At 43.9% G+C, this 12,460-nt stretch overlaps 1 protein-coding gene across 1 annotated transcript in view; it reads right to left on the reverse strand.

Moving 5' to 3' along the window:
• Positions 1-12,460, reverse strand: part of CPAMD8 (C3 and PZP like alpha-2-macroglobulin domain containing 8) — a 472,168-nt gene that overhangs the window by 420,313 nt on the left and 39,395 nt on the right. The window contains exons 2-3 of the mRNA XM_082260961.1: positions 3,941-4,092; positions 1,644-1,666 (exon numbers count right to left, since the gene is read on the reverse strand). Coding sequence (XP_082117087.1) covers positions 1,644-1,666; positions 3,941-4,092 — 175 coding nt within the window. The remainder of the gene's footprint in view (positions 1-1,643; positions 1,667-3,940; positions 4,093-12,460) is intronic.

Below are 12,460 nucleotides of genomic sequence, written 5' to 3' on the forward strand. Positions count from 1 at the left end.
CTGAACGGTGGAGGGATTTGTGGATATTGCTGGATAGAGAGGGGGCTAAGATAAGTATTAGGGGGACTGAGGGGGGCTGCTACACACAGGAGGCTTTTTATCTTAATGCCTATAATGCATTAAGATTAAAAAATCCTTCTGACTTTACAACTGCTTTAAGAGTTCCCATCACTGGAACTAAGGGGCCAAGCCCAACCCCTGAAAAACAACCCCACACAATAATCCCCCCTCCACCAAATGATTTGGACCAGTGCACAAAGCAAGCTTTATAAAGATATGGATGGGCGGTAGAAAACTTTGGGATGAATTAAAGTGGAGACTGCAAGCCAGGCCTTCTCGTCCAACATCAGTGGCTGACCTCACAAATGCGCTTCTGGAAGAATGGTCAAACATTCCCATAGACACACTCCTAAACCTTGTGGACAGCCTTCCCAGAAGCTGTGTTTGCTGCAAAGGGTGGGCCAACCCAATATTGAACTCTACACACTAGGACTGGAATGCCATTAAAGTTCATGTGTGTGTAAAGGCAGGTGTCCCAATACTTTTGACAATATAGAGTATTTGTGAATTGTGGTGTGCTAACATGCTTGTGCACTGTCAAAGTTCCTTGACAGCTCAACTGCTGCTGATAAAACTCTGTTTCTATGTGTTGTGGAAGCAAACTACTTATTATTTACAGTATAGCTTAATCCGTCTGAAGCAACTCACCACATAAGGCTGGGTTCACACATGTCTGGCTGCGGTTTGTGTTGCGGTGTGTTAAGATGGCAAAAAAAAAAAGTTTTGAATGGACCAACAGTGCACCTTAAAAGATAAGTATAGTCAAAGCTTGTTTGACTGTACTTCTCCTTATGGATCACAGGAATGCAATACATTTTGCACTCCTGTGACATGTTTTCAGAGCGGACTGAAGTCTACTCTCTGCTGACGTCACAGAAGTTGGTCCAGGCACCGCGTCTTTGTGACAATGGAGTCTGGATCCGCCAGGTGCCTGGACCCACACCCAGGCTTAGCCTCTCAGCAAGCTGCTGAGAGCCTAAGCCGGCCGCTCCCCGCCCCTCCACAGCCTGGCGCTCCAGTGAGCAAGGAGGAAGCAGAGCTGAGAGCTGCTGACTGATAGGCAGCAGCTCTCTGCTCCGGGAGCTGTGAGAACTGAGCGGTCGGCGGAGTTTGATTGCTCGGTTCTCAGTATAGAGGTGCCGGGGACAGATGCAGGATCTGAGCAATGCTGCATCTACCTAGGTAAGTATTATTCTAAAAAATACCCCAAACCTATACTTCTCTTTAACGCAGGAAATAAAAGGTCCCTTTTTTCCTGCATTGAAGTACACAGTTAGCCAATTTAAAAAGAATAGGCTGTCTTAATGCAGGGAGTTTTAGGCAATGTTTACACTTGTGGTTGGGGGTAGTAAATACCCATTTATTCAAGTGTCCTGCAACAACTGATTGCTCTTCAAAGAGCAACGCTAATGTACAGGAGCTTTTCTTGAGTTGCATTAGCACACCTATAGTCTGAATCCAGCCATACAGTGCATTTAATAACGGCATCTAAAATACTAATAATGCTAATATAACGGATCATTTAGAATTACATTTTCTTTCCTTCTATGGTCTCTCATGACTGCACATGTTTACGAACTCACCTTGACTTTCACTGTGCCTTTATCTGAAAGAGAAACAACATTTCTTAAGCAATAAAGATCAATCAATTATTTTTTAAGATTAACACATTTACATATATCAAAATATCCATGCAATATATGTACAGTATATTTAGATATTTTAGCAAAAATCTAATTGGAATGGATTTGACATGTTCTTTTAGACTGCAACATATAGAAAGCTATAATCTACACTAAGAACAGAAACCCCATGCTGACTCAAGAAATTCCAGGTGTACCCTTATAGAATTCCTGTTGTCCAAGGAAACAGGCTACAACCCATGCTGTTCAAAGAATGCTTTTGCAAAATGCCAGGAAAATGTCTTGCTCGTTTCAAAAACTACTTATACATGAAGCTTTATGTCAATGTCTATTTGGTTTTAAAGTAATATTATGTGTATATACTATCTTATATATGTATACAAAATGTATAGTTATATATTATTCTGAAAACTTCCATCTTGGAGGGCAATTATATTGTTTGTAGTAAGGACAGCTAACATAACTACTTTTTACTGGAAAGCAGTCCCCCAAAAACATTTTTTTATACAAATCACTGACTTTGGCAGAAATATTATGTTGTGCCGTGTGTTCATTTGGAAGATTACCTATAACTGAGTTGATACATTGAACAAAAGGTCTACGAGACTGTACCTGAAAAGGCGTTAATACATACATTGATAACTACCCAATACTGTAGTAACATAAGCAAAGATGTAGTACAAGGAAATTCAAAAGGGCAGGGAGAAATTTCTTTGAAAATAATTACACTTACAATGAGGATTTTCTTTATTGCAAGAATGTACGCACACCTAGTAATCATGATCCCCCTTACCAATCTGCTACTGCATACATGTACAATGCATATACTGCTTTCCCAGTTTGCATCCAAATACTGCCCAAAATTTGCCTTTTATTTAGATAAGAATCAATAAGGATTGTGTGTTAAAATTCTACCTAAACATAAAAAAGCAATGCGACAAGCAACATGATTTCTCACATGAATATAAAATGTGCATGTGCCAAACAAAGGAAAAACTCCAAAGACCAGTACCATATGCTGTGGCAGCAAATAAGGCAGTTACTGGACAGGTATTATTTACAAGGACCTTTATTTACAGCATATGAAATCTTGTATCTCTACTTGCCATGGTCAAAGCTTGCACTTGTGTATTATAGCACATGAACATGTACTGTAGTACACTCCCTTTGCCACATGACTTATGGCATTTTTTACTTTCATTAGTCTGTAATGATTTCAATGCACACTTCATATGATTTTGCTCCCGCTTAAAATGCGCATACAAGGATGCTCCTGCATGTCTTTTGGTCCTGCTCTAAGCTCAACCATTACTGGAAGGAGGTACGCTGTATTGTTCAAATATTTACGGATTATTCTGTCCTGGATGATCCGGCATTTTTTCTTCTTTATGTTTTTAATATACCCCCCAAAATCTACAAAATGTCACTTCTGTGCCATCTTCTAAATGCTGCCAAATCATCTATCTCCCTTAGGTGGAAGGACCCGCGATCTCCATCCATAAGGTTTTGGATATGCAAGGTATAGGAGTTGAATTCAATAGATGATCTCCTACTTACGAGCCAGCACAAGCGTGAGGTGTATACTAAATGCGGACTCTACGAAACATGTTTGTATACTCTGAAGAAGGAAAATCTCTTCGTACTGTGAGACTGGCTGTTAGACACAAGTATCCCCTTTTGTGTTGAAGGAGATTGCAATCCATCCATTTTATCCCAGCCCCCCCACCTCATTTTTTTTCTCTCTCTTCTTGTCTCTTTTCTTCTGTTTCTTTCCTTAATTTCTTTTCTTCTTGTTCTCCTTGCGGTTTAGTTTATAAAAAAAAAGTGGTACACCAGTATTCTTTACTGTCAATAATCGTTCTAAGAATTACTGTATAGTGTTGTTATTTCCCAGAGTCCTCTGTTTTGGCGATGCCTGTCATTCTCAAGGATTGTATGATGGAAGCTTATAATTGGATGCACCCATCAGGGTTATTTTTCATTGTAATCTGGGTATACTGTTATACTCTCTGTTTTACTCCAATGTTGTACCTGGTTCGAATTAGCTGACTAGGGTCGGTTTGCACATCCAAGCCCAAAAACTCTGGTTACAAATGGGATAAATACTGAGAAAATGATTAGGATATGGTAAATGTAACCACATATGCTCATATGGCTTATTAAATCAAGTCTAATGGTTCTTCACTGAAACTACCACTATATCAAACAGGTTTAAAAAAAAAAAGGAGAAGACTTACCCAATACTGACCCATGGCCAACAGCCACTGTCTCCCCTTTAACCACGAGCTTTACCTGGACCTTGGTTTCAGCAGCTGTGTTAAAGATGGTTATACTCACTGCCTCTTCTACCCCAGACCGAAAAACAGAGGGGGCTGCTATCAAATAGCCCCTAGGAAAAATAAGAATAAGACTACAGTTATGACAAAGAATCTACAAGACATTTTCTCAGTAGAAGCATTATGTTACGAACACAACATCAGCTGTTTCTGGGAAGGAATGACTGCAGAATACTCCTTTAGACAATATTGCTAGGCCAAAGACTGTTCACATTAAAATTTACTATGACATTTGATTCCACAAAATATAGGTATTTACCACAAACCACGATTTTGAGAAGTCTGTCCCTGAAAACGAACATCCTAAGTAATGCCCTAGCTGCAGTAGTGTACAGTAAACCCCCGCTCCATCGCGGTTCAGTTTTTGCGGTCCCGGTATATTGCGTTTTTTTTTGTAATGTTATTTTACTATATAAATCATTAAAAATGAAATGTTTTTGTGATTTCCATAGCTCTTGCTATGTCTCTCAGTATCTTTTATGTGTTTAAATGAGTTTCTATTGTTTTAAAAGTGTGTTTAAAGACCTTAATTTGCTTTTACACGTACAGTGACAGTAAAAAAAACAACTACAATGCATTTTAATAGGGTTTTTCTATTTCGCGGATTTTCACTTTTCACGGCTGGGTCCGGAACGTAACCCCCGCAATGGAGGGGGGTTTACTGTACCTGTGTCTGGGTAGAGAGATTGTGCACAGTGCTACAGAGCAGTTGCAAAATGGAGCCATATTTCTTTAAGCCCCTGCCACTGTAATGTGGCCACACCCACTTTTCACAGCGCCATGCTACGCATCATTTCTCTCCTTATAGTGCCCAAGGGTTTCCCAGGTCATTCATACTCCTAGAAATATATCTGTGTCCCCTTTTTTGCGCTGCTATGTAGCCTCGTTAGGGATGGTACCACTAGGTGCTGAGAACAGAGGGAGCCACTGGCTCCCGCTGCTGTCAGTCAAAACCTGTGAGCAGAGAGCAAGGCCAAGCCACGCTGTGTGTCTGAATAGATGCCAACAGCATGGCTCAGGATAGAGCATGCATGAGGAAGCAGCTTCTTAAGGGAGAACTAGGCAGGGGAGGAGCCAGGAGCGCCGGCATGGGATCTTAGCAGAGGAGGATTGAAGCTTCTCTGTGCAAAACCATTGCACGGATCAGCTAAGTATAACATGTTTATTGTTTTAATGAGAAAAATGTAAAGCTTTACAAATAGTGTTGAGCGAACACGGACTGTATTATTCGTGTTCGTACCGAATAATTGGATTTTTTTTACCCGAACACGGACACGGACACTTTACTGTATGTTCGGGTAAAAATCCGTGTTCGGTCGTTTTATTTCCGGGTTTTGCATGCTTTGGCGCTCTTTTCATGGCGGGCTTTCAACAGCCAATCAACAATCGTTTAACTGGTGTGCCTTAAGCCATCCCAGCCATGCCTGCAAATGTCTTAGTAGCTGTGATTGGCCGTCTGAAGCATGTGACCAAGTCTTTATAAGTTCGAGGCAGCCGCCGCAGCAGCGTCATTCTGCTGCTTAGCTAAGGGACAGAGCACACATCAATGTGCTGGCTGCTGATTAGGGACAGATAGGCAGGAAAAAACCATTTGTGTCCGGATAGAATTGAGGGACAGGTCGGAGTGTTTAGGCAGGGCGAGTTGTAGGCATTTTAGGGATAGAGTCTGCTGAATTATAGGGTCAGTGTCTTCTACAAACTACAATCGATATTGCTGTGTGGGGGGTGGGGTGAATCTGCACTCAATCCTGATCTACGATCTCTTCTCAATCCTGTTAGGGACAGAGTCTGCTGAATTTTAGGGAAACTGTGTTCTACAAACTACAATCGATATTGCTGTGTGGTGTGGGATTGGAGATAGGCAGGTGTCAGTGATCCACATCCATTTTTCTGTGTGTGAGCTGCAGTGAACACAATCTTTTTGGGCTGCAGTGAACACAATCTTTTTGGGCTGCAGTGAACACAATCTTTTTGGGCTGCAGTGAACACAATCTTTTTGGGCTGCAGTGAACACAATCTTTTTGGGGTGCAGTGAACAAAATCTTTTTGGGGTGCAGTGAACACAATCCTTTTTGGTGTGCAGTGAACACAATCTTTGTGGGGTGCAGTGAACAAAATCCTTTGTGGGGTGCAGTGAACACAATCTTTTTGGGGTGCAGTGAACAAAATCCTTTTTGGGGTGCAGTGAACAACATCCTTTTTGGGGTGCAGTGAACACAATCTTTTTGGGGTGCAGTGAACAAAATCCTTTGTGGGGTGCAGTGAACACAATCTTTTTGGGGTGCAGTGAACACAATCTTTTTGGGGTGGAGTGAACAACATCCTTTTTGGGGTGCAGTGAACAAAATCCTTTTTGGGGTGCAGTGAACAAAATCATTTTTGGGGTGCAGTGAACACAATCTTTTTGGGGTGCAGTGAACACAATCTTTGTGGGGTGCAGTGAACACAATCTTTTTGGGGTGGAGTGAACAACATCCTTTTTGGGGTGCAGTGAACAACATCCTTTTTGGGGTGCAGTGAACACAATCTTTTTTGGGGTGCAGTGAACACAATCTTTGTGGGGTACAGTGAACAGAATCTTTGTGGGGTGCAGTGAACACAATCTTTTGGGGGTACAGTGAACACAATCTTTTTGGGGTGCAGTGAACACAATCTTTGTGGGGTGCAGTGAACACAATCTTTTTGGGGTGGAGTGAACAAAATCATTTTTGGGGTGCAGTGAACAACATCCTTTTTGGGGTGCAGTGATCAAAATCCTTTTTGGGGTGCAGTGAACACAATCTTTTTGGGGTGCAGTGAACAAAATCCTTTGTGGGGTGCAGTGAACAGAATCTTTGTGGGGTGCAGTGAACACAATCTTTGGGGGGGTACAGTGAACACAATCTTTTTGGGGTGCAGTGAACACAATCTTTGTGGGGTACAGTGAACAGAATCTTTGTGGGGTGCAGTGAACACAATCTTTGGGGGGTACAGTGAACACAATCTTTTTGGGGTGCAGTGAACACAATCTTTGGGGGGTACAGTGAACACAATCTTTTTGGGGTGCAGTGAACACAATCTTTGTGGGGTGCAGTGAACACAATCTTTGGGGGGGTACAGTGAACACAATCTTTTTGGGGTGCAGTGAACAACATCCTTTTAGGGTGCAGTGAACACAATCTTTGTGGGGTGCAGTGAACAACATCCTTTTAGGGTGCAGTGAACACAATCTTTGTGGGGTACAGTGAACAGAATCTTTGTGGGGTGCAGTGAACACAATCTTTGGGGGGTACAGTGAACACAATCTTTGTGAGGTGCAGTGAACACAATCTTTGTGGGGTGCAGTGAACACAATCATTGTGGGGTGCAGTGAACTCAATCTTTGTGGGGTACAGTGAACACAATCTCATACTTCTGAAGATTTGAGGGTGCTGCCTGTTCCATACTCCCCCTACTCCTCATCTAGCCTTTTAGGGGTACAAACAATAGTAATTGGGGCCTAGTGTGGTTGTGTACGTGTGATATACATACACTTTTTTTGGATCATATTTTCTATTCCGCTATTTAATCAAAAACCTTTGGGGATCAGTTAAATTGGGGGATAGTCTGTGTTGGTACGTGTGAGAGAGATCCACCTTTCCAAGTTGTTGGGGTTCATCTCATACTTCTGAAGGTTTGAGGGTGCTGCCTGTTCCATACCCCCCCTACTCCTCATCTAGCCTTTTAGGGGTACAAACAATAGTAATTGGGGCCTAGTGTGGTTGTGTACGTGTGATATACATACACTTTTTTTGGATCATATTTTCTATTCCGCTATTTAATCAAAAACCTTTGGGGATCAGTTAAATTGGGGGATAGTCTGTGTTGGTACGTGTGAGAGAGATCCACCTTTCCAAGTTGTTGGGGTTCATCTCATACTTCTGAAGGTTTGAGGGTGCTGCCTGTTCCATACCCCCCCTACTCCTCATCTAGCCTTTTAGGGGTACAAACAATAGTAATTGGGGCCTAGTGTGGTTGTGTACGTGTGATATACATACACTTTTTTTGGATCATATTTTCTATTCCGCTATTTAATCAAAAACCTTTGGGGATCAGTTAAATTGGGGGATAGTCTGTGTTGGTACGTGTGAGAGAGATCCACCTTTCCAAGTTGTTGGGGTTCATCTCATACTTCTGAAGGTTTGAGGGTGCTGCCTGTTCCATACCCCCCCTACTCCTCATCTAGCCTTTTAGGGGTACAAACAATAGTAATTGGGGCCTAGTGTGGTTGTGTACGTGTGATATACATACACTTTTTTTGGATCATATTTTCTATTCCGCTATTTAATCAAAAACCTTTGGGGATCAGTTAAATTGGGGGATAGTCTGTGTTGGTACGTGTGAGAGAGATCCACCTTTCCAAGTTGTTGGGGTTCATCTCATACTTCTGAAGGTTTGAGGGTGCTGCCTGTTCCATACCCCCCCTACTCCTCATCTAGCCTTTTAGGGGTACAAACAATAGTAATTGGGGCCTAGTGTGGTTGTGTACGTGTGATATACATACACTTTTTTTGGATCATATTTTCTATTCCGCTATTTAATCAAAAACCTTTGGGGATCAGTTAAATTGGGGGATAGTCTGTGTTGGTACGTGTGAGAGAGATCCACCTTTCCAAGTTGTTGGGGTTCATCTCATACTTCTGAAGGTTTGAGGGTGCTGCCTGTTCCATACCCCCCCTACTCCTCATCTAGCCTTTTAGGGGTACAAACAATAGTAATTGGGGCCTAGTGTGGTTGTGTACGTGTGATATACATACACTTTTTTTGGATCATATTTTCTATTCCGCTATTTAATCAAAAACCTTTGGGGATCAGTTAAATTGGGGGATAGTCTGTGTTGGTACGTGTGAGAGAGATCCACCTTTCCAAGTTTTTGGGGTTCATCTCATACTTCTGAAGATTTGAGGGTGCTGCCTGTTCCATACCCCCCCTACTCCTCATCTAGCCTTTTAGGGGTACAAACAATAGTAATTGGGGCCTAGTGTGGTTGTGTACGTGTGATATACATACACTTTTTTTGGATCATATTTTCTATTCCGCTATTTAATCAAAAACCTTTGGGGATCAGTTAAATTGGGGGATAGTCTGTGTTGGTACGTGTGAGAGAGATCCACCTTTCCAAGTTGTTGGGGTTCATCTCATACTTCTGAAGGTTTGAGGGTGCTGCCTGTTCCATACTCCCCCTACTCCTAGCCTTTTAGGGGTACAAACAATAGTAATTGGGGCCTAGTGTGGTTGTGTACGTGTGATATACATACACTTTTTTTGGATCATATTTTCTATTCCGCTATTTAATCAAAAACCTTTGGGGATCAGTTAAATTGGGGGATAGTCTGTGTTGGTACGTGTGAGAGAGATCCACCTTTCCAAGTTGTTGGGGTTCATCTCATACTTCTGAAGGTTTGAGGGTGCTGCCTGTTCCATACCCCCCCTACTCCTCATCTAGCCTTTTAGGGGTACAAACAATAGTAATTGGGGCCTAGTGTGGTTGTGTACGTGTGATATACATACACTTTTTTTGGATCATATTTTCTATTCCGCTATTTAATCAAAAACCTTTGGGGATCAGTTAAATTGGGGGATAGTCTGTGTTGGTACGTGTGAGAGAGATCCACCTTTCCAAGTTGTTGGGGTTCATCTCATACTTCTGAAGGTTTGAGGGTGCTGCCTGTTCCATACTCCCCCTACTCCTCATCTAGCCTTTTAGGGGTACAAACAATAGTAATTGGGGCCCAGTGTGGTTGTGTACGTGTGATATACATACACTTTTTTTGGATCATATTTTCTATTCCGCTATTTAATCAAAAACCTTTGGGGATCAGTTAAATTGGGGGATAGTCTGTGTTGGTACGTGTGAGAGAGATCCACCTTTCCAAGTTGTTGGGGTTCATCTCATACTTCTGAAGGTTTGAGGGTGCTGCCTGTTCCATACCCCCCCTACTCCTCATCTAGCCTTTTAGGGGTACAAACAATAGTAATTGGGGCCTAGTGTGGTTGTGTACGTGTGATATACATACACTTTTTTTGGATCATATTTTCTATTCCGCTATTTAATCAAAAACCTTTGGGGATCAGTTAAATTGGGGGATAGTCTGTGTTGGTACGTGTGAGAGAGATCCACCTTTCCAAGTTGTTGGGGTTCATCTCATACTTCTGAAGGTTTGAGGGTGCTGCCTGTTCCATACCCCCCCCCTACTCCTCATCTAGCCTTTTAGGGGTACAAACAATAGTAATTGGGGCCTAGTGTGGTTGTGTACGTGTGATATACATACACTTTTTTTGGATCATATTTTCTATTCCGCTATTTAATCAAAAACCTTTGGGGATCAGTTAAATTGGGGGATAGTCTGTGTTGGTACGTGTGAGAGAGATCCACCTTTCCAAGTTGTTGGGGTTCATCTCATACTTCTGAAGGTTTGAGGGTGCTGCCTGTTCCATACTCCCCCTACTCCTCATCTAGCCTTTTAGGGGTACAAACAATAGTAATTGGGGCCCAGTGTGGTTGTGTACGTGTGATATACATACACTTTTTTTGGATCATATTTTCTATTCCGCTATTTAATTTAACTGGGCCTCCATGCGAGACCTGTGTGCCTTGTTGCGCTGTTTTGAGTACTCCACCAACATGGCCAGTGGCAATGACGCCGTTCTCAGCTTAACTATCCCACTTCTATGCCTCCTTGAAAAAACAATTCGGGCGATGATGGAAGAGGATGTGGCACAGGATGAGGAGGAGGAGGAGGATGAAGAGGTAACATTTCCAAGGCTTTCAGGGCAGTCATTCGCAAGGGGCTCCGAGGGTGGGTTCCTGCACACGCAAACGCCAGGGACGCAATTGTCCAGCAGGGGCACAGTTCTGGAGGATGAGGAGGAGGAGGAGCTGGAGGAGGAGATGGAACCATGTTCACAGCAGGGTGGCACCCAGGCCAGCTCATGGCCATCACTGGTGCGTGGCTGGGGGGATACAGAGGACACGGACGATACACCTCCCACAGAGGACAGCCTTTCGTTGCCTCTGGGCAGCCTGGCACACATGAGCGATTACATGCTGCAGTGTCTCCACAACGACCGCCGAGTTGCCCACATTCTAACTTGTGCTGATTACTGGGTGGCCACGCTGCTGGATCCCCGTTACAAGGACAACGTACCGTCCTTAATTCACTCACTGGAGCGCGATCGCAAGATGCGCGAGTACAAGCGCACGCTGGTAGACGCCATGCTGCTGGCATTCCCATCTGACAGCGGGGCCACAGTGGAAGCACAAGGCAGAGGAGGAGGAGGAGGAGGTCGCCAACGCAACCAGGGCACCGCCAGCACCTCAGAAGGCAGGGTTAGCATGGCCGAAATGTGGAAAAGCTTTGTCAGCACGCCACAACAAACAGCAGCACCAGCAGCTCAGATGGAACGTCTTAGCAGGAGGCAGCATTTTACCAACATGGTGGAGCAGTATGTATGCACACGCCTACATGTAGTGAATGACGGGTCTGCCCCCTTCAACTTCTGGGTCTCCAAATTGGGCACATGGCCTGAGCTTGCCCTTTACGCCTTGGAGGTGCTGGCGTGCCCTGCAGCCAGTGTATTATCTGAACGGGTATTTAGCACGGCTGGGGGCGTTATAACAGACAAGCGCAGCCGCCTGTCCAGAGACAATGTGGACAAGCTCACGTTCATTAAAATGAACCAGGCATGGATCCCACGGGACTTTTCCGTACCTTATGCAGAATAGCAATGGATACCGACCTTACCCACCCATTGTTCCATTTTTGCTCTTTCTCACTCTTTTGGGGTGTACCCTCATTTAAAATTTTTGAAAAGAAGCAGTGTTGGCTACCTCGTCCTCCTCCTCAGGGCCAGATTAATGTAGGGGCTATTGGAGCTGCAGCTCCAGGCCCCTACCTTTTATATAGGCCCCGGGTTGGCCATATTCACTGTTACCGCTCTTCTGTCACTTGTAAACACAGAAGTCTGGCTTCTATGCTCGCTTCCCCAGGCAGCACCCTCAGAACCTCCCCACACAGCGTGAAGGCCGGACAAGGAGGGACAGTTGGCGATGCATGGATGTGTTTATGGGCTTCAGAGACAGCATCCCATGTTGAATTAGGCATGCATGGCTGCACCCTTCCTCCTCTGGGTGCATGGCAAGGCACGGCCCTTAAGGCCCTTCAAAATCCTCAGCACCAAGCCCATGATGCTGTTAATCCGGCCCTGGTCCTCCTCCACCGCCGCTTCCACCTACACCGCCCATAGGTGTGCGCAGCCTATTGCATTAAGGTGTGCACCCCAAAGTTGAAATACACATGCATGTGTTTGCCAGCAGGGAGAGTAATGTATCGGGGCCATGTACCTGTAGGCAAGGAGAAATAGAGCAGAGCAGGTCCCAGGGAGATCTTTCCCATCTCCTCA

Source organism: Pelophylax lessonae (genome assembly GCF_965119305.1).
Source record: "Pelophylax lessonae genome assembly, chromosome: 1".
NCBI classification, from domain to species: domain Eukaryota; kingdom Metazoa; phylum Chordata; class Amphibia; order Anura; family Ranidae; genus Pelophylax; species Pelophylax lessonae.